Source organism: Sphaeramia orbicularis, chromosome 13 (assembly GCF_902148855.1).
Source record: "Sphaeramia orbicularis chromosome 13, fSphaOr1.1, whole genome shotgun sequence".
Lineage (NCBI taxonomy): Eukaryota > Metazoa > Chordata > Actinopteri > Kurtiformes > Apogonidae > Sphaeramia > Sphaeramia orbicularis.
The window spans coordinates 8,381,480-8,408,174 of record NC_043969.1 but is presented as its reverse complement, the minus strand read 5'-3'; the positions used below and the strand labels follow the sequence as shown (position 1 = coordinate 8,408,174).

Below are 26,695 nucleotides of genomic sequence, written 5' to 3'. Positions count from 1 at the left end.
AGCCGACTGCTACGCACTCACAATACTCAACATGTGCCTATCTGTATACATCAAAACCATTATCTTTGTTTATGACTAGCCTAGTCATAAAACCAACAGGACAAAGTTAATATTAATGTCAGTGACTGGTACATGTTTTCTTATCTATGTCCTTATGTAAATAGTAAAAAAAAAAAAAAATCTGAATCAAAGAGATTTATTGCTGTTCATATACAGTGGGTAACGTGTCTGTGTAATCACCTCAGGGCTATTATTTTGTTTGTTTGTTTGTTGCTAAGATGAGCTATGCAACTGTACAATATAACTTTATGACTGTTTAGAGACTTTAACACATTCCATGCACCAGTGTTCCTCCCTGCATTCCACACACATATACATACTCACACAAACTACCTTTGGTTGTACCTGTCGCTCTCTCCCAGAATGCAATGGTGGGAGCAAGGGAGCGTGGGAGAGCCGTCGGCTGTGACTGACACACGGTAATTAATCCTGGGAGAGAGAGCGGCAGGAGGAGACGGCAACGCTCACATACCCTTCCCATAATGTTAAAGTAACATGGCCTTAAAATGCATACACTCCTTATTGGTTGAATCCATTGGGAGCCTTTGAAAGTTTATCCTGAAGTAAGTTTTAGCTAAAAATGCGATCTTTCCCATCTTGTGCTTTCCATTCGTTTATGGCCTTGCAATTTGCTCAGAGCCTTATTATTTCTTTTTTTTTTTTCCCCCGTCAGTCCCTCACTGCCATCTCTCCTTACTTTAATCTGCCATTCTCATTTTTACTCCAGGCCCGTTCTCCATCTTTCCTCCACTCTTTCTTTCATCCCTCTCTCTTTCTGTCTCTTTCTATCTGTAATTGTTAGTTGAGTGTTGTGCAGGGCCAAGGCTAAATTGGACAAAGCATCGACCCCGCTATTACCATCCGGCTGGGATTTATTCAGCGCCCCCCTCGAGTCCTCCTGTTCTATGTTCATTCCTCCTTCCATCCCTCCCTCTTCCTTTACCAAACCACCGCTAAGCAAACTGGGGAAAATCTGAGAAACACATCAAGGGCCAACAGAAACCCCAAAATGGAGAACACTCCCTCCTTATAACTTGCACACAGTTAGAGTAACCAGCTCCCATGGGTGTCTGTCCCTGGTCCTCATTACCGCCCGGTGGTGTGTGTGTGTTTTTGAGTATTTTTACCTGGTTTCCACTGAACATACTTTAGTATATTTCTGCACAGTCCTCTGCAGATATTTAGTCAACTTATCTTGATAATTATCATCAACATGTGGTAAATTAATCAAACACAAAACTCAAAGCAAGAACATTAAAATACAATGTGTTTGCAGAGTTACTCAAGAAAATTGAGCCAAAGCAAAAGATTGGATGGTTTCTTTTCTAGTGTAGTTTTAAGTCTTTTGATCAAACTTAGCTCACATTAACCACAGATGCAAAGGACAAATGCAACAAGCAAAAAGCAAGGATGAAAGAGCACTGACAGGAAGAGTAACAGGCCTGCACACAAGCAGTTGCAGAATGGCGAAATTACACAACATCCAGTTTTAATCATCATCTTGCATCACTAAACTCCAAGCTAGGAGAGGGGAAAAGTGATTTCAATTACCCACACATACAGACACACACACACACTCACACTCGTACAGACATGCACCCCAATTATCAGAGATGTTGGCTCTTTCCCAGTCTGACCTTCAGCAAGGCGAACTGGGAAATGACTTTAAGAGGCTTTTTTTATCTGCGCAGTTCGTGACTCTGAGTGGGTTTTCACAGAGAAAGAGAGTGAAAACAAAAATGTGTATGAGCAGGCCTGTGTGTGAGTGACAGCTGTAATTACAGAGCTCTAACATGTGGGTGAGAAGTTTAAAAAAAAAAAAGCATGAGGAAGCAAAACAGCAGACGACAGACAGGGTGAGAGTTCAGAGATCAAATGTTGACTGGCTGACGAGGCAGGGTAAAGGTCGGTGAGAGAGTTTGTAACGCCAGGCTCCTAACCGTGGAGTTAGGAACACAGCAGCAATGGCATAACAGGATTCTATAAAATCAGCCAAGTAATGAGCTTTGACAGCTGTTGCTTGCAGCAGCCGTCGTCAAATGCTCTACTGATTAACAGGACAAAAGGGCTCATCCATTAAAGCAGCATAGTAACTTGATATATAAGGCATGTGAACCGTGCTATGGGTTCATTATTTTTTGTTTTTTCATTTTGAGTAAATGTGAGGATTATGAAAAAATATAAATTAAAAAAATCCGATCCCAAAATTAGTCAAAACCAACTTTGCAGCAAACAAGTTCTGCAGCTGGAGTTATTTCTGTTAGAATGGACTTGTGAGTTAATGATAAGAACTGCAGTTTAGTTCTTGTCTTTCAGTTTCTTATAAAAGTGCTTTCCAATGTAAACTACACTAAAAAGGGTCCTCTTGCAAGTGTAATTACAACAGATTTCGGATGTATCTCAATAACAACAACACACAGGCCAATATTTCACAATTTAGCCACATTTAGCCCACTCTTTGTAATAAAAATATTAAACAGTGGTGCATTGTTTATTATTTTGGAATAGATACCGCACAAAAGGGAAATCAGAGTCTCTTGTTGCTGCTTACACAGTCTAGTATTAGGTGGGGGGGGGTCCAGTTGCAATGTCTGATTCAATAAACTGTTTTGGTGAGTGATGAATCCACAGGAACTTGACAGATCATTCAAGCCAAAAAGCAAGCCAACTATGAGCTAAGCGACTTAACAGATGTTTTGGTTGTTAAAATTGCTTTATGACATATGCTCGGTCATACACAAATGTCTGTCATATGAGGGTAGGAATGGTGTTATTTCCTGGGAAACGAGAGCATGGCCTTGTTTTTTCTTTCTCTGTGTAAACATGCCTACTAGTACCATCGCCATGACTCAAAGATGGAGTGAGGTCTAATAAAAGCTTAAGTAACTGAACAGGATTGTTAGCGATATTTGTTATCACAGTCATAGTGAGTCAAAAGGGGCTGTTGAAGGAACCAGAACCAGGTTGACTCACACAGCCTGGTGGAGGAAAATGAAGAAACATTCAGAGAAATAATATTATCTTATTTCCGGCTTGTGTATTTTCTTTCCTTTTTTGTTCTTGGTCCTAGTCACCTGAACCCTCTGTTTTTATCACAGCATATTATTCTTCCGCTGAAAAAATCTCTGGTTTTCCATCTGCCCTTGTTTTTTTGTTTTTTTTTTTACCTTCTCTGTCATCTCTCAGCATATACTAACATTTTATCTCTGCCTTTCTCCATTGCTCCTGCCCTCCTCTGCTGTTTTGTGGTCTATCTGTGGAAGACTGCATCTGGGATGCAGCAGTTTATACCCTCATTAGATCTCTGTCACCATGACTGATCACTAAGTACCACCTGGAATCAAAAGGCAACCATTAAACCAGCAGTCGCCTGCTTTATGTGTGTGGAGAAAGACTGACGCTTTGTGTTACGAGGTAATTCAGAGTGACATTGCGTGAGACACAGAGATAGAATCTTTGACTATCTTTAGGTGACTTAAGGCAGTTTTCCATTACAGCAGCATATACTACAATTATCAAGCTGCCTTTAGCACCTCACACAACCACACACAACTACACACAACCACAGACTTTTATGGTGTACTATTAGCATACTGTTACTGTATGTTAAGTGTTTAAATGCAGTGTACTTACGGGTGCAGGGCATGGATGCTGGGTCTGTTTCAGAGCGGAAGTATCCCTTGTCACAGGCACAAGACGTGGAGCCTTCCCTGACAGAATAGCTATGGAGTGGACACTTGGAACAGGAGCCGTCTGTGGCTAAAGCACGGTAGTAACCAATCTTGCACGCTGAAAGAGAAAAGCACAAAGGGTTTCTTGGTTAGTTGTGATGTCATGCTAAGAACATGCAACATCCATCAGGTTTAGGTGGTAGAAAAGGGTATGATCTTTCCAAATTACATCCAAATGGGTATGATGAGAAGTGGCACTAATGTTTTAATGGAAAAGGATTCTGCCATAGAAGTGCACTGGTGCTTACAATTGAAGAGAACATATTAGAACATAATTAGCAACAAGAAAACAATGTGTTCCCTCAAGGCTTCTTCTTCTTTGCATAATGCTTCTTTCCTCATTTTTATTTTCAATATTCAGTGCTTTCTTCTCTTTTTCCTCTCTCATGAATCTGCATTCTGTTATCAAAATCCATAGAACAGAAGTGGAAGGCAATGTTTCTTTCAAAAAAAAAAAAAAGAAAAGAAAATCAAATAAGTACCGCTTGCCTTTCTCACAAATTTAAGTCATGCTCTATTGGCAAGACTTGCAGTGAAACGAGAGCTGCTGCCCCTTCAGACCATTTAACCAACAAATGTCATTGCACTTGGCACTGTTACCTTTTCTTTCTTTTTCTCTTAACACATTACACACACATACATGTACACACACCTCAGTCTGATAAGGTAATACAAGTGACACTTTTCCTACTTTTGGCGACACTGCTCGCCTTTCTTTTGAGCGACAGCTTGATTGGAGGGCTCGTCTTTCAAGGAGTTTCTCCCTCGTCTGTCCATTTCTATAATGGTTGGGAAGCCTGGAGGGGTTATATTTCACCCCCTGAGCGCTAAACCAGAAGAGAAGGACAATAGAACAATTCTCTGAGAGGTGCGGCACAGACAGTCGCAACACTGATTGGACTAAATAACCTGTCAATCAAAAAGACTGCTCTGTGCTCAACAGCAAGCAGCCAATGATATTGAGGCTGGAGGGTCAGCGGTTTTGGGTTTTGCTGGAGTGGGTGGCATGTGTCTGTGTATGTGGGTATGTCTGCCTTGGTATGATGTAAAAAGACCCACTGGAGACAGATGGATAAATTCATACCCAATATAAGTCAGATAATTACACACTTATAGTCTACAGGGGTAAAGCGATCTCTCAGCACATACACACACACATACTTGGGCCTTCAAAAGCATATACACAACCCAGATCTAAAAGTGCATTTGAAAGGTCTTAATGCCACAGTCATAAATACATCAGGGAATCCGACATACAAAAGAACAGTCACATAAACAAACTCCCACATGTGTTCACCACACTAGAAATCAAATCAATGCCTTTCCACATACACCGCAGTGAGGAGGAAGTCCGTCCTCCAACAAAAACACACATTCCACCACCATCCAACTTGCTTGAATGTACAAACAGCATAGGAAATCCACAAACCCTGTAAAATACTGGGAAATCCCTCACTTAGAGACGTAATAAAGTCAGGCTCTGCCTTGCTGCCCTGCCTCTCTAGCAGCTGGATTAGCCTAGCGTGGCGTTAACTGAACTGGGCTAGGAGCTACCTGCTGAGCCATTCTTTACCCGTTCCCACTCCATCAATCAGGGCTAAATCCCTGCCGCTTCACTCGCTAACGCTAAGCTAAGGGCCTCTTTGATTGTAGACTACAGGGGTGCGTGAAGCCTCCATTGCTTTTCTTCAAAGTTGCAAAAAAGAGGAGAGATTAGTCGGGAGGCGCTTTGTGTTATCTCTCAATCTTTAAGGCAATCAACTCCAAGTCTCATCAGTAGAAAGAGCAGGACACTAGGATTTCTGGGTATTGTTTAAGAGGTTGCAACCGCTTCAGGGAACAAACCACAAGGTTGCCGTTAGGGTTTGTATATGTGCACTGACCAGGAAAGTGTCCGGAGTTGAAAGATGGGTCAAACAACTGTTTGAGATGATGCCCTCCTGCTAAAACCTGGAGAGAGAGTTAATTGAGTTCCATGCTTCACAGCCTTTGGGCCTGAACCTCTTAAACGAGACACGGACTATGGGCAGCCTACCTAAAACTGTGCACGGTTGATGAGTTTTTCACTCGTCAATTATTAAGCTGTCCCAAAGTGACCTCAAAGTTCCCATGAGCAGGCTCAGAATTCTTTACACAACTCCAGATCCCTGTTTGCCATAGACATACTCTGGCATCTTCATCTGTGGTTTAAAACTCTGCATTTCAGAAATTGTGTTTGAAAATGTGATGTCAACATATGCAGGGTTGTTTATAGCAACAACTGCCCTGAAGAAAAGAACAGTTGAGGGAACAGAGAGGGGCATATCCAAGTAAAGCTAGGGAATTTGCTTCCTATTAGGAGTGTGCGTATGTGTGTATAAGGAAAGAGACCGCAGTAGTGGGTGGTCTAAGAGGCCGTGGCTTCAGAGAGGAATCTCCCTTAAGACTCATTGGATTTATCACTGTCCGGGCCAACCATGGCAAACCCACACACTAATGCAAATACAGACACACATGAACACACATGTATTTAGTTTTTATGGGATCTGTGCAGAGAAGCCCTCATCATATCCTCTCATACAGCTCTCAAAAATCTAACCCAATTTTTCCACACCATATTTTTTATACTGTCTCCTTTTTCACCCTGCTGCTCTCTTGCTCTCCTATATTATTTTTTCTCACTCTCATTGCCTCTCTATCTCTCTCTCCCACTCTCCTAGGCTTTCTCTCGGCAGGCCTCTTTTCAGACAGAGAAGGGTTTGTCAGGTGCCAAATCCCTGAGCTGAGAGATCAAAGACAGACAAAGAGACTGGTGACTTACTGTTCTATTCTGGAAAGGCAAAAAATGGAATCCCTCATAGACCGGGACATCGCATTCTTCCCCCTTTTCTCCCTCAGCAGCTCTTTCACTCATTCAATCCTGGCTTTAGTCTTTTTTTCCCTTTTGTCAGTTTCCCCCCGCCCCATCCCCATCCCTGTTGTCTCTACGCTAAAGCACGTTTGGAGGAAAGGGGGCAATGTGCGTGGAGGGAGAGGGTTGTGGGAGTTAATGAGTAGTTTTGTCCGTGTGGTGGGGAATCTGCTCGCTGAATTGGTAGCGCTGCATGAGGGGAGGGGAAATTGGGAAGTTCTGTTCAAGACAAAACCATCAGTGCAGCCATCTGCAAAAAATAAGAGAGCACAAAAGCTAATGATACAATGATGGCTACCCACACATGAGCCAACTAAAACCCTGCTAAGTTTTCCTCTGAGTAGTAACAACCTACACAACTGGCTTTGAACAGCTATGGATGCTCCCCATACCGCCGCCAAAAAAAGCCTTGTCTACCCACTCACCCACCCACCAAAGCCCACCTTGAGTGACCTGCATGCAAAGCCCGATAGGCAAGCTATTCTGCAGCCTACACAACAAAGTATCCAATACACCAGGGACTGAAAGCATGAGAGCAAACTTGCACTACAATAGCAATCCAAAATCCCCAGGAATATAACACCCAGCACACGGCACACAATAAGCAGACCTGCCCAAGCAGAACAATTGCCTCTCCTATAATAAAAAAAAAAAGGAATTAAGTTCAAACTACAGCATTTTCCCTCCTTTCAAGGCAGCGCTTTATCATCTTTTGGTGATGAAAACTCGGTCAGTCCTTTTTAGTCATAACAGACAGTGAGCGCTCTTCAGAAGAGCATCCTCACAAAGCCTCTCTTTCAAAAAACTAAGCGATCAGCTTTCAGGACCTGAGGGCAAGGAGAGTCTCTCCTTCTCCTGCACCTTGAGGAGCCAATGCTACCTTTTCAGTCTGCTATATCCCTCTGCCTTTGTGTCTCTTCTGTCTCACCTTTTTCTTTTTGTCCCTTTGGAAAGCAGTCCATTGCTCAGGTAAGACTACTGCTAGGCAGGATTACTATTCCAAGAGCACTTTTCTAATTCCCTAACTGCAATCTCTAGCTTACTTAAAAAATGCTCAAAGTCATGGATGTGTATATATCTATCTCCACATGTAATAATGAAAGACCATCTACATTCATACACCTGAGCCACTGGCATATAAGTAGAGATAACTAGCTGCTGACCGTTAGCATCTGTCGCTGGAACAGCAGGAGAGTGGGGCAGGTTAACTCATTAATTCCGTCACTTGGGTTATTAATTACCTCCGGCCCTGACGGCGACATGCAGCCACACGGACAGCGAAACACATCAGTGTGATGGATGAGGGACACACGGCCACCGAAAAACTGATCACCATGATTGATGACATGCACTCCACACACATCTTGACCTTGACCTGGTGGGGGAAAAGGTCCCATACGAGTAGTACCATGTTTTTAAAATTCAAACCAAACAAATCGGGTAGTGACATCTGGGTTGACGTCCTTACTAGTGTTAATGAAGGCTAAGAACAAAAGCCACTGAGCCTGGTGATGTTAATAACACACAAGCCGAACTTGCTGACAATCACTGCAGCTTTGCTAACAGTGGCCGGTGCCAGGGTGTGCAGAAGTTGCCAGCACTTTGTCTGTCAAATGACTGAATGATTTATAACTGTATTTTAAGCAGCAATAATCCATCACATGAGTCACCTAAGACGCTACCCTAATTAAAATGTCTATACCTGACATAGAAGACCAAAAGCCAAAGAGCCACGCGAGTGCAACATACAGTGAAAATGAAAATTACAACCAAAGTAAACCTTGAGGGAGCAAAAAGGGTAATGTTCATTAACATCTCAAACCCCTGAAAATACCTGTGAAAAGGTGTTTCTCCATGTTGACTTCCTGTCATTTTTATCCAAATGAAACACTATAATGTTATGTGAAATGTACAAATTAAGCTAAAACAAATCAAACTTTAGCATAATGGTATGGTTTCTCTTAACGTACAAGCAGGACAGTATTTCATTCAGCAATATGGAGACATTTCTTTTAGGAGTACAGTGTAGTGCCAACTATAGCACTACTGTTTTGATTGCATAACTGAAAAAAAAAATAAAAATGAAATATTGTTCTGAAGACTTCCTGCAGACCAAGGTCTCCACGTTCTTATTGACACGTAGGCCCTCAACTTCCACCCTAATTCCTATAGTCTGGCCTTACAAGGGAATAGCAACACAATGGTTATATCGCAAAAAATCTTAAGTATTCCACCCAGCCACTTCAGAATGGGGAAGACTACTCCCTAAAATGACAATGTTTAAGGAGAAAATGAATATAGAGAAGAAATAGAAAGGCAGAACAGGGAAAGGAACATAACGTACTGCGCACTTTTAATACCCTTCCACCAAACATAGTGTGAGATTCTGTTGAAAGTTACTGCACTATCAATTAGATTAGATTGGCTTTGTGCAAAACTTATTACATACCTATTTATACTTGAAAGTGCACAAGGCACAAGACCATTTGACCTTGACAAAGTAGGTCAAGGTCGCCTATTTTCAAAAGGCTTCGGCTCCATGCCAAGATGCATCCACAGTGTAAATTTGGTGCAGACAACTCAATGCATTCTTTAGATAATGTGATTACATCATTCAATGGACAGACAGACAGACAGACAGACAAAACGATTACAATACCCCTTCGACAATTTCTGGCCAAGGGATAAAAACCACATCTATCTTTGTTTGGCAAAGCAGTGTTTGACTTGGCCACCGTGGGTGGGGGCCACTCAGAGTCTACTTTTTTTGCACCCATGCCAGGTCGACAACGATGGCAACACCCTACACCAGGCACACCGCCAGCCCACGAAGAACCTTTCTTGACCTAAGATTCGCACAGCAGGTGGGTAATGGATGATAATTCAAGGCAAACAAGACAAGGATATAAACACAAACAGTGGCTTACAAACCTCTGCACACCTGTGCACTCAGGTATGCACACAAAGCCCTTCAAAGGCCCTTTTAACTACACAGATGCACTTTGCAAAAGCATGTGTGCATGCATACGCACACAAAGACACACATACAGACATGTCAACCAAATAGACTTTGTGTAAGCAAGGTATGCATGGACACAGGAGAACAGCAAGGTCGATGTGAGGTAAACAAAATGAGTCAAGGTATTGTCTTTGTCCCTTCTCCCCAAGGTCTCCAAGGGCTCAAGTCTCATGTCGCACATGTGTGTGTGTGTCTGCATGTGTGTGAGCCAGCAGTGTATCAAGCATACTTTCCTGACATTGTTTACAATAAAAAAGAACTGCATTTCAATTCAATTATGAAAAAAAGAAGCAGAGAGGTGCAGGAGGTGGAGGGGACATGGGGAGGATATGCTAATGTTGTGTGAGGAGACACTCACATGGGCACACATCACTAAACAATTGGGAGCACTAAACTCCTTACCTCAAAGGAGAAAAGGGCAGGAAAAGGGAGGACATGTGAGGGGAGCACACACTAAGAATAGGTGAAGAGGAAGAGGAAGCGATAGGGAAGTAGTCTCAATGGGGCCTCATATCCAATTCTGTAAACAAGTGTAAGCTATGTGTCATCCTGTTGCACAAATGCATAACAATTCTCTACAATTTCACAAAAAGACACCTTGACAAGCTACAATTTTGTTAAGTTAATGTGTGTAAATTGCACTTTAGTCCACTATTTCTAAAAACAGTCATCCACATATTCAAGAGCAATACATTAATTTATTACAATCTATGTGTGGAACAAAAAAAAAATCAACACAGGAATATGCATATAGTGTTTCTTTTCCTTGTGATACGTCATCAATACACTGGAGCCAAATGTCAACATTTTTATTGAGTCCCACTGCGTATGTGGACGTGGCATGTAGCTGTAACTGTATAGTAACTACTATACAAGTCTATTAAGATTAAGATGTCTGTAATTTGATGAATGCACTTCATTGTCCAGCCCTATTTCCACCCACTCTGACCTGCTTTCCACAGGTGTGTTACCTCGGGTGGATGTGATGCAACTGGAAAATGATTATAGCATGACATCATTACCACACAGCCCTATCACATATTGTATACCATGAAGTGACAATAAATATTCGTTTCCCTATTGTGTGGCCTATTATCCAAAACAGGTAAACAATCACCTGCTGCTGGGGATTTACAAAAGGTAAACAACTCATAAAAGAAAATTATTCTCAGGAAAAGACATGCATTATTTATTCCTTAACTATGGAAGGGGAAAAGGGGTCTACCCTACGGTCTACAGGAGCATAATTGTCTTACTGCGCATTATGCCTCACTGATAAATCATGAATGTACTAAATATGAAAAGTTTTGTTGTGCGTATACACGCTCCATGTAAACTACACATGGATGCATCAAATCTGTGTGAGTACGTGTAGAACATCTGTGGACACTTAGGCTTGCAGAAACACAAATATAAAATTACCTAGTTGTCTGCAATCCCATGGCAGAGTTTAACATGAGGCTTGTCAGTTTTGCAGAAACAACTTGGTGAGTACTAAGGAGAGGTTGAATGGGACTGACTTATGGGTGAATATGAAGGTATTTTTAGGTTGTTTGTTTAGGTAGCTCCCAGACGACAGTCTGTCTAGGGCCTCAAAACACCTTCTATTGTGCATATGTGTGTATGGGTGTCCCTGAGAACACCCTGTACACCATTGTGTGTCTATATGGAGGCTATGCACTGAGTGTGTGTGTATGTGTGTGTGCGTGCGTGCATGCGTGTGTGTGTAGGTGTGTGTGTGTGTGTGTGTGTGTGTGTAGTCAGCGTACATATAAACTTTCCTGGGTCACTAACTCCTCAACAGTTCATGTCAGCTCAATGACGCTCTGCTGGTCTCCACTGTGGCTGTCACTGCTTTGACCTTTAACCCCTCCTGGTGTCGTTGAGGCCTCACTCGCTTTAGAGCCTGTCTCTTTCTCTTTCTCAAAACAGGATCGAGGTCAGTGCTGTTGTGGAACTGATATCCCCACCAACTTGAAATGGTGTCAGCTCCTGTTCGCATGGTATGGCTTTGCATGATGTGTGTGTGCATTCCTAAGTTAGTAAGTGTGTCCTCAGATTTTGCCTCCGGGTTGCATGTGTTACCCTCTTTTACCCCCGGCTAGTTGAACCTGGCCTTACAGGGGGCTATGTGGTGCGTAACAGGAGCCCTGGGTTAATGGCTGCTGCTTAGGCAGGGTTACTCCACTAATGTGTAACGCTTTACCCTTTAGCTTTCATGTGAGGACAGACACACAGGCATGGCATTGATGGGAAGAGGAAAACAAAAAGCTGGGAGACACACATATACAGTGAGCGTTGAAGAAATTGTGTGGGTACCACTGGAATAAGGCCAGAGAGTAAAGTTCCTAGGTTATGTTTAGTATTTTTTGGACCACTGGCCTTATTTCACTTATGTTCATCTACTGCTCTTTTTACTACTCTGTTATCTCTCCTTATCTTTACGGTTTATTTCTCCACTTAAGGTGATGCCCTGTACTTGGCAGCTCTGTCTGTGATTCAGACTGTACTGATGCCCTGCAGACATGCCAAAAATGTGTTCTTCCTTTACTGTTTTCACTGCCAAAATCTCTCCACACTAAACACGAGAATAATATTTTTTGTGCTACATAGCAAGATCATTTTTGCCTCTATGCTGCCAAGTAGCTCTTTTAAATTTTAACTGACAATTGCTAATTTCAAATGATTGTTTTTCTGTATATGTCAGTACTATGATGAACACATTCGGGTTGTACCCCACCACACGACCTACTCGAGGATTAAGCAATTTGTAAAACGAATGAATGAATGAATTGCTTATTTCTCATAAATAACAAAAAGTACTTTTATTCACTACACTTCACTTATATATACTTTTACATCTAGCCTTGTACATTATTTAATCAGCTCCAGGTTTGAGGATTTTTCTATCACACCACTGAGATTAAATGAAATTAGTTTGTGCTGCTGAAAACGCTGACATACCCACACTGTTTAAGATAATCTCAAGAACATGGAATACATAAAATAATGTCCACCAGGAATAGACAGAATTCTAAGAAAATCTGTCCACAGTAAGGAGATGTTGCTCTATGAAATACACAGGCAGTGATATTTATGGTAACATCGACTGCATCTGTCAGAGGTTGTGACACGACCACACTAGGCTTGTTCAAAAAACGATCACCGTCTGTACCCATAACCCCCCACTTCACCTTTCACATCTCCAGCCGTTTATCAGGGCCACTAGACAGGAGTCAATTCATCTTTCTCTCTCCTTTGCTACACACACACACACACACACACACACACACACACACACACACACACATCCCTTTGTCACACACATGCACATATCACCATCCTACTTGGATATCTGTTTCATTTCAGTTACTTCCTTTTCATCACATCTCCATCCTGTCTGTCATTTTCTATTTCTCTCTCCTTTCTTCTTCCCCCTCACATTGTGAGCTTGTAAGATATCACTTTTTTTTTTTTTTCACTTCCTGGTCCAGCAGTGTTTGACAGCTCACTGCGGATCAGGAAGGATCAAGGTTCCTAATCCGAGAGACGTGTCCCAGCACAGACACACCTCTGCCACTGGCTGGCGATCCGTAGCTTCAGATCCCCAAATTACATTTCACCTCTCCTGCAGAGAGGTTTCACCTCACAGGCTACCCCATGGTGTGTTTGTACACATGTGCTGCAAATGTTGGTGTGCTTACACATGTATTCACAGCAAGAGGTAGGCCACCAAGGATAGTTGATCTTGTTGGGAAAAATGCTTGGAAAATGTTTCAGAAGTGATCCAGAATGTGAAAATGATAAGATTGTGATAAGAACTAACTGTGTTATCTGATCTCTATAGCAGGTTTAGAAGCTTTAATATTAGATGTCTCTAACCACTTTCTAAATCAAAGATTCAATCTTTTGAAGTCCACCCAAAAGTGCTGTGCTTGGGTATCCAGTGCAGTGTGAATATACTTGTATGCTCACCCACAGTCCATGTCCGTACATATCTGGCCTGGAAAACTGTCTGTGTTGCTAATGAACAGGATTTTAACAGAACCAATGTGGCCATAACATTTCCTTTCATCAATTCTATTTCAGTGGCAAGTTCTCTATCTTGTGAACTGTTTCTTTGAAACAGCCAGCATATATTCCATATTTTTCTTCCAACATACAAATCACACATTGTTTGTGTGTGCGTTTTTGAATGAGCATGAGCCAATATTCCATTTCCTCCACAACTGTGATTAGAAAAGGGGGATTTCAGCTAATTAAAATGGGCATTGCGTCCAGTCTCAGGGCCCATCAGATTACAGTGGCCTTTCATTGTACGGCTTTTTGTCATAACCCCTAACTGATTGCCGCCAAGCAGCTTGTGATTTGCCTACTGAACTCTGCGCCCCAGAGCAAAAGGATGATGGCGAGAAAGAAGAAAAGACCACCTATGATGGAGTTAGCTTAAGATAGAAATCAGCAGATGAAATAAGAGAGGGACAGATAAAGCATATTCAAGGTGTTTGCAATCAGCCTTGCATTGTCAGATGGTGAAGGAGAGTTGGCTGTCCATCTGAGGAGCTGCTGTGCTGCATTGTCTCTGAGCTCAGATCGCGCAACAAGATTGGAACGTTAATAGAAGTTTATGATACAGCATGTGATATGTCTGCCGCAACAGATGCACAGAATAAATATAGGACAGATAATGGCTCAGACACACACGTACTCTGTCCACACACACACACACACACACGCACACACACACACACACACACACACACGATCAGTAACACATTGCCCCGGATCAAAGGGATTTCCGTGCAATGGTGAACCGACGGATGAAGTGTAGAAAAAGAATAGTTGCCAGACTGGAACTAAATCTCTTTCCACTTCACTTCCCCCCGTGTTTTTTGTCCATTTTTTTTCTCTACCTCCCTCCCTGCCTCCCCATCTCCATCTCCTACTCTGTTCTTGGCGAGAGAGGTCTCTTCTGCCTCTCTTGCAGCACAAAGGAGGTGGCAGAGGCCCTCTTTCTCTCCTCCTGAAAAAACCCACCCATGCCCACTTGATAGCTGTCCTCTTCTCTCTCTCTCTCTCTATCCGCCTTTCTCTGCCTATACATCCGTCCATCTCCCTTTACAAACCCTGCCTGTACTCTTCATCTGTCAGCTGAGGGAAAAAGCAGGCGCTGGAGGAAGAGAGTGAAGAAAAATTTGAAGTGAGTGAAAGAGAAAGAGAAGGGTGAAGGAGCAAGAGGGAGAGTGTGCAGGAGTGCAGAAGAAAATGGAGGAAGAAGAAGGGAAACAGCCGGAGGAATGGGGGAATGGCAGGGATGGATAAAGGGGGGTTTGCGGGGGGGTGAAAGGACTGCGGGGTTGTGTTGGTGGAGAGCCGGGGTATTGATTCAGGGCCTTTTGACATGCTAATTTGCTTGCTGACTGCTTTAATCGCTCCCTCTTCCCATCGCCGTCTTCAAAGAGAGGATGCTTTTCAAAAAGATGAGGGAGAGGAGAGGAGAGGAGAGGAGAGGAGAGGAGAGGAGAGGAGAGGAGAGGAGTCCTTTCCTTCATCCATACCATATTAGATGTGCAGTAAAAACATCCATCATAAAATCTGTCCTTAGTCAGGTGTGAATTTGTAAGATGGCCACTTTGCCATTTTCTACTCACATCCTTGTTACATCTTTACTCTCTAGCAATTAGTGCAAGCGAAGGTCCTGTTTGTAACTGTTTTGCCAAAAACAATTGCATCACCTACGTGCAAACTGCTGAGTATGTGAAGCTATGTTCATTGACACCTGTCGCTCTGTAACCCCACATGAAAACAAAGTGAAATGATCTCATGCTTTTAAGCATTAGATCCAAGAGAAACTTTATGTTATGAAAAATACAATGCTCTATCTATTAAACACCCTGACCGTTATGCCTACATTTTGCCAGGCAGCTCATAAAATCTTTGGATCTTACCATGCTATTTTATCTCATATCCTCTATTAAAATAATATTTTCCACAAGAGAGTTGACACTAACCATCAATTACTTGTAAAATTCAGTTTGATATGCTGTGGGCACTTTTTGCAGCCAGTGTCAGTGCTATAAAACAGGCAGAATAACATCACAATGTTTTAAAAGGACTTGATGTTCATAGGAAAAAATGAACTTTTTAAACTGAAAAGGAGATGAATTACTTAAAGCTGGATATCACTGGCTGCGTATTGACACACTGTGGTGTAGCTGGCGGTGCTGTGGAAGTACTACGACTAGCCTAGATCGTGCTCCATCGGTGGTGGCTTCCTGCCCTAAATACGGCACCACAAGGAGCAAAAACAAAGAGGTGATGAGTGTCAAGAACTGCAAAGGGAACAAACACTGTGGCAGGACGGCAGCCCAAGCAGGAAAAACATTTCAGCACCTCTACTAATGACAGCTGAATTACCACTGCCCCCGTCAACCTCCTCCCTAACAATCCAGGGAGTATTTTCCTCCATGCTTTTTTTTATTACTGAAGGAACTAAACAAGAACAAAATGCAGAAAGTGATTTAAGCAATTAATTTATCAGGAAAATGAGGGTGGTGCAGGATAGCACCATTGCTCATGAGACATTTTGTTCTCTCTTTCGCTTTCTGTTGTTCTTTCCTGCACTCCGTGGGTAATAGATTCCTCGTCTCTATTCAGCAGCACAAAATGAGCCTCTCTGGTGGCAGGCAGAGTGATGAGTACATTCACCTCCATTCTGCTGCGCTCTGCTCTGCTCTGTGTGAGTCTGTGTGTGCTAATGCATACTAAAACTGGTGCGTGTATGTGCTGTACATGTGTTTGTGTACTTAATTTTTATCCTGAAAATGTCGTTTGTATGCGTGGCCACTTTCTTGAGATGAGTCTGAAAGTATGACTGCGTAGGTGTGCGCATGTAAATAGTGATTCTTGTCAGTTTCATTCTCTCTTACATGTGTCTAGATTTTCATTATAAAGATTTGTGTCCCAGCTCACACATTTTTACATGTGTGCACGTGCCTGTATGTGTGTTTGTGTGAACATTGGCGGGTGATGTTGTGTGTGCCGCTGTACCCCCCCACAGCAGCGAAGGTAATCTCATTATTCAGCCCACTTCCTGCTGCTGCCACCAGAGACAGGCTGAGGAACACTAACCACATCGATGGCCAGAGCAGAGAGACAGAGAAGGCGAATAAAAAGAAGGGTAAAAAAAGAGCGTGAAAGGGTGAAAATTGCAAACAGAAACCCGGGAATAAAAATGCATGAAGATAAAAAGAGAGAAAGAGACATATGAAAACTTAAGAGAGCTTATAATGAACCTCTAAGGCAACAGGAGATTTGAATGGACAGAGAATAAAGACAGAAAAAAACAGATACACAAACAGGTCACCAACCAAGCAAGAAAAAGATGCAAATATTTAATTTGTGTGTATGCAGAGAAGAGGAGAAAAACAGGAGAGGGAGGAAGAGCAAGGGGTTGAGTCTGTGTATTTAAAGCCACCAGGGACCGGCGGGCTAAATAGAATTACGTGGTGAATTTAGAATGATGCTCCCAAGCGCATATTTAACACTGTCAACAGAGGAAGAGAGAGGATGGGAGACCTACACACACACACACACACACACACACACACACACACACACACACACACACACAATGACTGAAGCACAAGAGAAAAACTTCATCCCTAAAAACCTCTTAATCCAATATGAACGAGTGGTTCCAGCTCAGCAAAGATTGCTGGGAATAACAAAGAAGGAGTGTATGTGTATGTGTGTGTGGGGGGGAGTGTATGTGTAGGTGTGTGTGTGTGTGTGTGTGTGTGTGTGTGGGGGGGGCTCAGGTGAGAAACTGCTCTGATCACACAATCTTCAAGAAATGTTAAGTAACGTTAAAGACGACGAAGTGTGTGTGTTGATAACTGGTGGGGGGCCAGTTAACAGCTCGACCACAAACTAGCATTCTGCAGTGTAAAAAGCGTCTGTCAGCTTCACACCTCAACCAAGCTATATCCTCACACTGACACATGCCAATAAATGGACACACCAACAAACAAATACACACTAAGAATTATAGTTTGAAATCTTGTTTTTTTTGTTTTTTTTTTACATCCATATTTGTTTGCAAAACTACTGTACAGGCAGCTTTCCTTAGCTTCACAAAAATTTTCCCTTAATACCATACGTTGGTCTCAACTAATCTCTTCCTCCCACCAATTCATTGACACTCCAACAGATGAGGAGCGAGGGGACACGCTGACCCCAGTGCATCCCCAACAGAGCCCCTGGGGGAGGTTGTTAACAGGGAAAGGGATCCCAAATGCAAACAGACAGAGTCCCCTCTCCCTCAGATCAGGGGCCCCTTAGACCTCAGTGCCCTGTTTACTGCTCTCGCCTGAGCCCAGGGTGTGCACCCAGGCCACCCTTGGCCCACCTTAAGCACAGACGCACATACATACTCCCCCTCTGCAGCTGTCAAAACCCTGACGTCTTAATCAATCCTGGATCCACAACCCTGTCACACACAGCCGCAAGATGGATGCAGAAGGGGATGACCCTTAACCTCTGCCAGGGGTGGAGAATACAACTCCTGCGTGCCACCCCCACACCCACTCTTTCCCCCTCCAAACATCACCAGCCTCAGTCAGCTCTGTGGCTGCCCCAAACAATGATGGAGTAGAGCCTATTCATCTTGAGCTGGGAACCAGGGGTAAAGGTGCCCTTGTAACCCTGCACGTATACAAGACAAACCCAGACACACAAGTATGCACACACATACACACTCATACAATTTTGTTTGCACCAAATAAAGGCTGTCCAGTGAATAAAACCATTTACACACATATGCAGAGTGACATCTTCACACACCTTTCTTGAAACCTTTAGAGGAATCAATCAAATAGAACTTCCTCGCCACACCACCCACACCAAAACCATCTCACCGTGTCCTTCGGTCAACATGGTCACATAGAAATTCACCTCTAGAACCCGTCACATTAGAGAATACTAACCAGCTCATCGGCGCACTTGACTGATAATGGCCGGCACCTTTTAACCCTTCAGACACTGCAGCTGACCCACACTGACACCCTGGGCACCAGTGTCAAAGCCTGTGCCTGTTATCCAGTGTCCAATTTAGAGTGAAATGTTAAGAGACTTTTTCAGCAGTGTGTTTGAGGCTTAGAGTAAATGAAGTAGATGGGTTGGCACTGTAAACTTAAACAATCTGAAGCTGATGCAGTGATATATGAACTAAATAGCATTGGCTTGAAAAGCAATACTTCTTTTCAAATGCTGGCAGACACTATAAAACAGCATTAGTCATGTAAAATCAGGGCTTCCAAATGTTTCATTGCAGTCTTTGGAGGAGTTATTTATCTAAACTAAAATTAAAGAGAAGAGATAAGAAGTTGAACTGCCATTTCAATACTGAGGTCAAAGTTATAATATGAAGAATGAGGTCAGGGCTCTCATTTTGACTTGAAACAAGAGAGGTTATTATGTAAATTGCATGATTGAAAGCCAGTTCAGGGGAGATTTACCTAAAGTCTGTAACTAACTACCTCCTGGTCTCATTCCCTCAACTCTCCATCTCTGTGCTTCTTTGAAGCTCACCCTGGGGACAGAAACCTGGCTGGAGCCATCTGAACCCAGCGACAGAGAAGATGGGCAATATTCCAAAGGAATTTTAACTCCTAGATGACAAACACACAAAGAACACATGAAAAACCATCTGTGACTACTTGCAACCTTTAGCCACCCCACCCCCAAACTGCCAGAGGTGCCCCTAAATTAACCAACCTGTTTGTCATCCAATTAGCCATCCAAGATAAAGGCTCCCTCATAAATTAGGAAATGTGTAGTGGTCCGTCCCCCTGTTAATCACCCATGCCCAGCCTCTGACCCTTCACTGTTGTGGCCCACTACTTTATGTGTGTGTTGGTGGTGGGTGGCAGGTGGGGTAAACCAATAAATAGTTTTGGTATAATTGGGATCCACTCCTGTGGACAGCTGACAACTTAGGTGCGGTTAGACAGAATGCTGCATGTGATCCAAAAAAAAAAAAAAAACAGCTGGTGAATACAAGAATACAACAATACAAGAGGCTAGCATTTCTGCATGATAATAATTATGATACTGCATTCAATAAAACATGTATAGGTTACATAAAAATGACATACACTATCAGAAAGTCCAAGTCCGGGTTGTGTTTATATTTATTTATTTTTTATTTTTTTCACATTTGATTAACACAAATGGGCTATTTTTAAATTCCCAAACCTGCTGACAGCTCTATCACACACCTGATTTGAAGAAATAAAACAAAAAACACTGAAAGGCAGCACTCTGCACTGACCTTAAAACCTCATCAAACAGCTTGGTATAGGATCACTCTGAACAGAAAGTAGAAGAATTGTCCACGAAGGGCTATTCCCCCTTGCAAATAGCACTATTTCAACCCCATCTCACAGCTGTGTATTTTCACTCCTCTCATACCTGCTCAGAATGATAAACTCTTTCTTTCCTCTTTCTCTCCACTAAACCTGTCTATCTCTTTTTCCCAGCTTCAGGCTCCATTGGGAATAAGAGAAAGAGCAGGTGGGGGTGGGTATGAGAACCAGTTGGAGCTCTATCCACTGTGTCACTATTTCTCGTGGGATGCACCCCATTGCACAACACCTCCCAGCGGGCCTGCTAATTACTCTATTTACAATCATCATTGCTTTTATCACCCAACCAGACACTAGAAAAAGAGAGTGGCAGAGCAAGGGAAAAATATCCAACAGAACAAGAGGTAGGTGAATCAAGAGAGGGAGGAAAGGGAAGGACAAAGAGAACACAACACAGGAGAGGGAGACAAAGAGAGAGGAGGAAAAAGAAACTAAGACATTGTAAGAAAAGGTTATACTAAAATCAAGACTTGGTTTAAAATTATATCCCTATAAAATGCATAGCAAAAGTCTGTTGCTTACCTTGGCATTCTGAATTGCGTTCTTCATATCCTGGGTTGCACAGGCAGTTCCCAATAGGCACCAGCCATTCTCCGTCAGCTCCACAGTACATCTTAGGAACCTCCTTTTCCTCTGAATTATCCACACATGATCCCCGAACTTCCACAAGAGAGGATGTATCTGCTCCAGTGATGGTGTCGGGAAACTGGGCCAAGTTACGCACCGATAAGGGGCATTTCTTGTAGAACACCCTGACAGACACAAGCGCAATGCATGCTCCAACATCCTGGAAGGCCAAATAGAAGCCCTTGCGGTTCAAGGCGCCCACATCCCGCACTTCTGTGTTCAGCTTCATGATGCGATCGCCGATGTCCACTTGAGTAAAGCTCTCATCAGCAGCGATTGTATCAATTTTTAGAAACTGGTTCTCACGGATGTAGCGCTCTTTGTCATTGTTGGACTCATAGTAGTAAAGATTGAAGGTTTCCTTGCAGGTTCCCATGACCCCTGGAAGGCTGTTGCAGTCTCGGAGGGTGAATTTGATCTCAATGTAGACTCGCTGGGCACCACCACGAGGGATCCAATCGGTGCGGAGCCAGTTGTTCTGGTTTGGCTCCATAACGTTACACACCTGGTATGTCCGGATGGGTATGTTCTTCTCATCCATTATGCTCACTTCCTCCCACTGGAGAAAGGACAGAACCACAAAAAATGTTAAATTGCAATCTTTCAAAGTGCAATCCAACCTAAAGGAAAAGTCTGCTATTTCTTATTCTCACAATTTAATTTCTAAGCTATAATTATAGCAAATTACATTGTCTATGACAATGTTACAGTATTTGTTAAAGGTTAAGTAGACTAGAAAATGATCAGAACTAATTAAGATAGACTATGGAGGGATCGCACAGAATTCAGATTAAGTCTATGTCAGGAATAAGAGATACTGTAGAAAGAGCATGCAAGAAAGATTAGTCAATATTTGAGTCTCAGCAGAGCAATTAATTGATGGCTAAACTTAATGCATATTTTATGAATGGCACCTAATAGACTTGTTAGGTTTTAATATAGAATCATAAAGATATTAATATTCATGCATTCTTCTCAACTGCGAAAAAGGAAATTTGTAATTAGTTCTATGCCTTAGTAATGCCCACAGTTCAATTACTTTGGAAGTGGTATACAAAATCCTCTAATGCATGCACATACACACACAATGAGACCTGTATGGCTGGAGAGAATGAAAAACAGGATTAGGTGATGCAAAAACTCTGAACCAATGCTAATGATCTAATGTATGCCTGCTTTACATCTACATACATGCTGGGGAGTGGGAGACAGGGGCACACATGTTCTCTGCTGTTGTTAGTATGAACTCATAGGAGAGCGAGACACTGACGCGGGGCACATGAATTACGTTATCCAGTACAGCCTGGCTTATTTTCGCTGAGAGGGGATGTTTGTTTTACTTATGATAAAGTTCCCCTCTCGACAGGGTACTGCTGAGCAAATACAAGCCTGTCTTGAGAGGCTCAAAGCAGTGGGTTCCCTTAAGTTTTTTCACTGTGTGTTTTAAATAGAGTCTTTGACTGAGCTGGGCTGTAAACAAGAACAGACAGGCCTTTGGTTGCTGGAGCTACAACCATATAGAAAACGGCACAAAGAAAAATAATAACGGGACAGGGGAAGATATGTATTATGCTGCCAGACTTGATTTGATGCCTTATCATAAACAATCTGGTTTAAAGGCTTATTTCCCAGGAGGAGGGTAGGATAATGCTAAACATAGCTGCGGCTGTATGATTTAAGAAAATGTCGATCATTCCCTGCCGTTCCATTCCGCTCTGCTCTCTTCCCTTCACCCCCTTTTGTTGTGGAAATCAACCAGCACTGAGATAAGGCCGCACCTTTCCCCGATAGCAGGGAAGAGGGAGAATAAGGGCAATTGGTCGTAATGAGAGGGTGAATGCAGCCTTGCCGAGGATGCCAGGACCCTGTCAATCACTTGTTTGTGATAAAAAAAAAAGGGCCTCAGCTGAGCACCAGCCAAGTTCATTGGCAAAAGCCTCGCAAGCACAACCTGCAGCAGCTGCTTGAGGTGAAATGCTGTTCCCTCGGGTTCATATTTATTAGTTTACATGGTTATAACTAATTTATATTAATTATCACAAATGTTAAGAGCCTCACTTATTCTCATTATCATATTTGTAAGCATTGAACAAAACCAGTTACGGCTGATAAATCTGATGAGTAATTTGATTAACATTATTTATCTTATGTTGCATGACATTTCATTCACATCATGCCATGACACTGACATTCAACTATAAGACATTTCAAATGTTCTTGTCTATTTAAAAATCATTTTTTATATTAAGACGTGCTTAAAGTGTGGCTTGTGCTCTAACCTTCCTTAACTGTCTAATGCCTGTGGCACACTGTGGCCCCTGTGGGCTCTTATGTGCAGCAGTCATTCCTCCTCTTATCAGGGCTACTGTACATATTAAACTGAAGGATCACAAATTTGGTCGGCCCTATTCCCTGATACTTTATAGCCCAGTTCAGCCTTCCTGCGGCGAGAGCTGAACCCCACTGCACTTTCCCCCTTATTCATCCATTCCAGAGGACCCTTTCTCAGCTGCCAAGTTCCCCTTCTCTCTCTCTCTCTCTCTCTCTCTCTCTCTCCCCTCTCTCTCTCTCTTCGATTCAATGGTGGAAAGGGATATAAAGTTTCTCCACAAAGACCGATTCAATCCACCGTCTATTCAGGAAACCTGACGCCCTCTGCAGTATCAGCCCCAGCATCTGACCATTACAGAGTGGTTAGAGAGAAGGAGAGCGAGGAGAAAGGGGAGCAGGGGTTGAGAGGTGAGGGGGGTTGCCTATAGACCAATGGTTCTCAAAGTGGATTCCCTGCGGGCCCCCAAAGGGGTTTCAGAAAGACTCTATACAGTAAAATCTTGAGTTTAATTTCCCCTCGTATTTGTGTATAAAACACCATAAATTATGCCTTGATCTCACCAGTTCCACAAAGCAGACAGCTGCACCAATAAATCAATCAATAAACCATCAACAGAAATATTCCCATACAAGTCTTAGCAGGACAAATCTTATCAAAGGGGACTGTGTATGTATTTGGGGTTCATTCCAGAGTTTCCAGCAGTAATGGATATTATCTCTCCATTTTTGCTCAATAGAGGACCATGCATCCTAACAAGGGGACACTTCTTTGCAGTACTCACCCCTCCTTCTGTCGGATTGGCGACCCATCCCAGCTCCCCCTGAACAGCTCTAGAGTCCAATAACGTGACTGGAAAACAGGAATGGGAGAAGTGAACATGCAGCCTCAGTCCGTCCATACAACAACACCACTGGCATTTATAATCCACTTAGATCTGACACCAGGGAAGAGAAATGAGTTGCTATTCTTTTGAAAGCTCAGTGTAGAGAAACAACTGATGACGATTTATCAAACTGAAAAATACAGTCATGATGAATGCATCAACAAAGAGGTTTCAAGTTTACGACACATACATTTGTAAATGCTGTGTGAGTGGCACAAGTTGCGCTTTGTGCGTTCTGGCTGACTTTCGTTAAGGGGAAAAAAAAAACCCTTAAAGATTAATGACAAATTAATTTCCCCTGTGTCTTTAAAGTAACGATTTTTCAGTTTGCTCACCATCTTCTAAGCATGTTTGATGTGATCGGATCAATTAGAGAGCCGTCTGCGTAAACTTGCGTCGTGGGTGAACAAAACACGTTTGAAATATCCTTGACGTTAAACCGTTTGCACAGACTTTCTACTTCTTCAGAGAACAAATTAAATATTACCAGCATTTAGTATTTAAAGTGTTTTTCTGCAATAGAGAAATGATTATTTATTAAGAATATTTAATTGATGTATTTTAAATAATTAAATGCTGCGCAAAAATATTAAATAAGCCTCTTACACCAGGAGCTAGTATAATTTGTAATAATAAAAATAATTAACCTGAAAATACAAACACTTCATTCATGTGTAGATTGAAAGAACAAAAAATAAATAAGTAAATGTTTTACTCCTTTATACCTGTTTTGTTCGTTATAATGGAGAAAACTCCATGCGTAAAATGGAACTGTTTTACATTAAATTACGCATTACATTTGTTAGTGTTTGCACCGTCAAAAGTAGGCTTTAACCTGCATAGGCCTGATATTTCGAAACACACTGCGCCTCAAGACTCCGGGCAGGAAGGCAATTCTAGTCCCGAAAACCTCCGAAGCTTTTGTTTTGAATATTGTTCACTGCACGCTTTTTGATATTTGCCACTTTATTGCTTTTTCTTTTTCACTACATAACCTACAAAGCATTAACATCATTTGTAGCCTAAATCACTGAGAATGTGTCTTTGAATTGGCTCTGTTGCAGGCAGTTGCTGCAGGAATATTTAAAGTTTTAGAGCTGTCTCCTGTGCACATTTGTCTGGAAAACACTGACAGCGCATGCGATCACTGTGAAGAATACTGAAAATGACAAATAAGGCTGTTTGGTCAGAGGATGAGAGCTGGATTTGCGAGTCCTCCACTGATTCCTAAATTTGCGTCATGCTTTACGTGACACCTAAAAAGATGCCAAGCAACATTAAATTGCTCTTTCGGAGACTGTCTGCCTGTCATTCCCTCTAAAACGCACAGAATCGGGGCTTAAACTAGTCCCGATTCCAGGTTTTCGGCAGCTGACACGACCGACGCCGAGCTGAAACCAAAACAACGCGATGCGCATTTGGATAACCACTTCTCATTCTGGTTTCTTTCGCGCATTCCCTGCAAAATCCGCTGCGTAAAGGTGTCCGTGTACGATTAAACTTAACACAGATTCATGCACTGGAAACTGGAAACTAGGAGCCACGAAGTCAGCTCCGCACCGCGAACACACACGGAGACGGAGCGGAGATAAAGTCCGAGGCAGTTTTTTTTTTTTTTTTTTTTTTTTTTTCCCCCGACAACCTTACCTTCATTTGGGGGATATATCCGTGCCGGCGAAACAAATGTAGAAATCCCCAAAAAAAGAAAAGTGGCCGTGAACAAAATCCCTGCCATGAGTGCCATTTGTGTCCTTGTTCCGTTTTCTCTCCTCTTTTTCTTTCGTTGCTCTGCTCACAGGTCCTGGTCTCTCTCTCTCATTCCCTCTCTCTCTCCTCTCTCTCTCTCTCTTTCCCAGTGGAATATGGGTTTGAAGCGGACAGGAGAGAGACGCACCAAGCGCACCACAGTCAGGAGGCGGGTCTACTGTGTGCGCTCTGACGCGGCCCCAGTCAATCCATATAGGAAACGTAGTGGACTCGTAGAAAGAGGGGGGCAAATAATCATTAACTGCCCCCACACCACACCACCACCACCACCACCCCACACAACACACATACCCGCAACACTAAACAACTAACTGTCCGTGGACACTGAGGCAAGAGCTACGGCGAGGTGGTGTTAATGTGAAGTGGCATTTCTCCACGACATTTACCATACGGGTACGAAAGCCACGCAAAACTCCACACTGTGACTGAAGTTATACTAATAAAACACGGGGAAAACTCTTAGAAGTCAGCAAAGAAAACCAAAACAGTGTCTACACATGCGCGCACAGAATCAGTTTAAGTTACAAATTTACTCAAAACACTATTCTGATTTATAATAAAGAGAAAAAAAAAAGCTGAATCTTTTCCTGAAGTATTCAATTAAATGCGTTAAATGTGTTGGTTCGGTCCTCTGTTTCTCAGGAGTCTCACTATGCTGATCCTGCATGTAGTCTGGATCCAGTCAAGCGCAGCCTTGTCCAAGGTGAACCGCTTCAGACCAAGGTCGCCACCTAGCGGAGATATTGATGCGTGTTCTTGCACCAAAATTGGATTAAAGAACAAGCATGAGCATGACCTCCTTACCATTACATGGTATTGCACTTTGTGAAATTGACAATGCCTATTTTTTGATCGGTGGCATGGCTGTATTGGATTATTGTCACCTGCTATTATTCTAATATTACCAAGGATTTATGGGTATTTATGATGAAATGTGCGCACACATCCATCCATTACCA

General features: G+C 42.6%; 1 protein-coding gene across 1 annotated transcript in view; it reads right to left on the bottom strand.

Annotated features, from left to right (window-relative positions):
- epha4l (eph receptor A4, like) overlaps positions 1-25,837 on the bottom strand; it is a 53,173-nt gene extending 27,336 nt beyond the window's left edge. The window contains exons 1-4 of the mRNA XM_030152317.1: positions 25,617-25,837; positions 23,868-23,935; positions 20,650-21,313; positions 3,694-3,849 (exon numbers count right to left, since the gene is read on the bottom strand). Of these exons, the coding sequence (XP_030008177.1) occupies positions 3,694-3,849; positions 20,650-21,313; positions 23,868-23,935; positions 25,617-25,713 (985 nt within the window). The 5' untranslated portion in view covers positions 25,714-25,837. The remainder of the gene's footprint in view (positions 1-3,693; positions 3,850-20,649; positions 21,314-23,867; positions 23,936-25,616) is intronic.
- Positions 25,838-26,695: the final 858 nt, after the last annotated feature.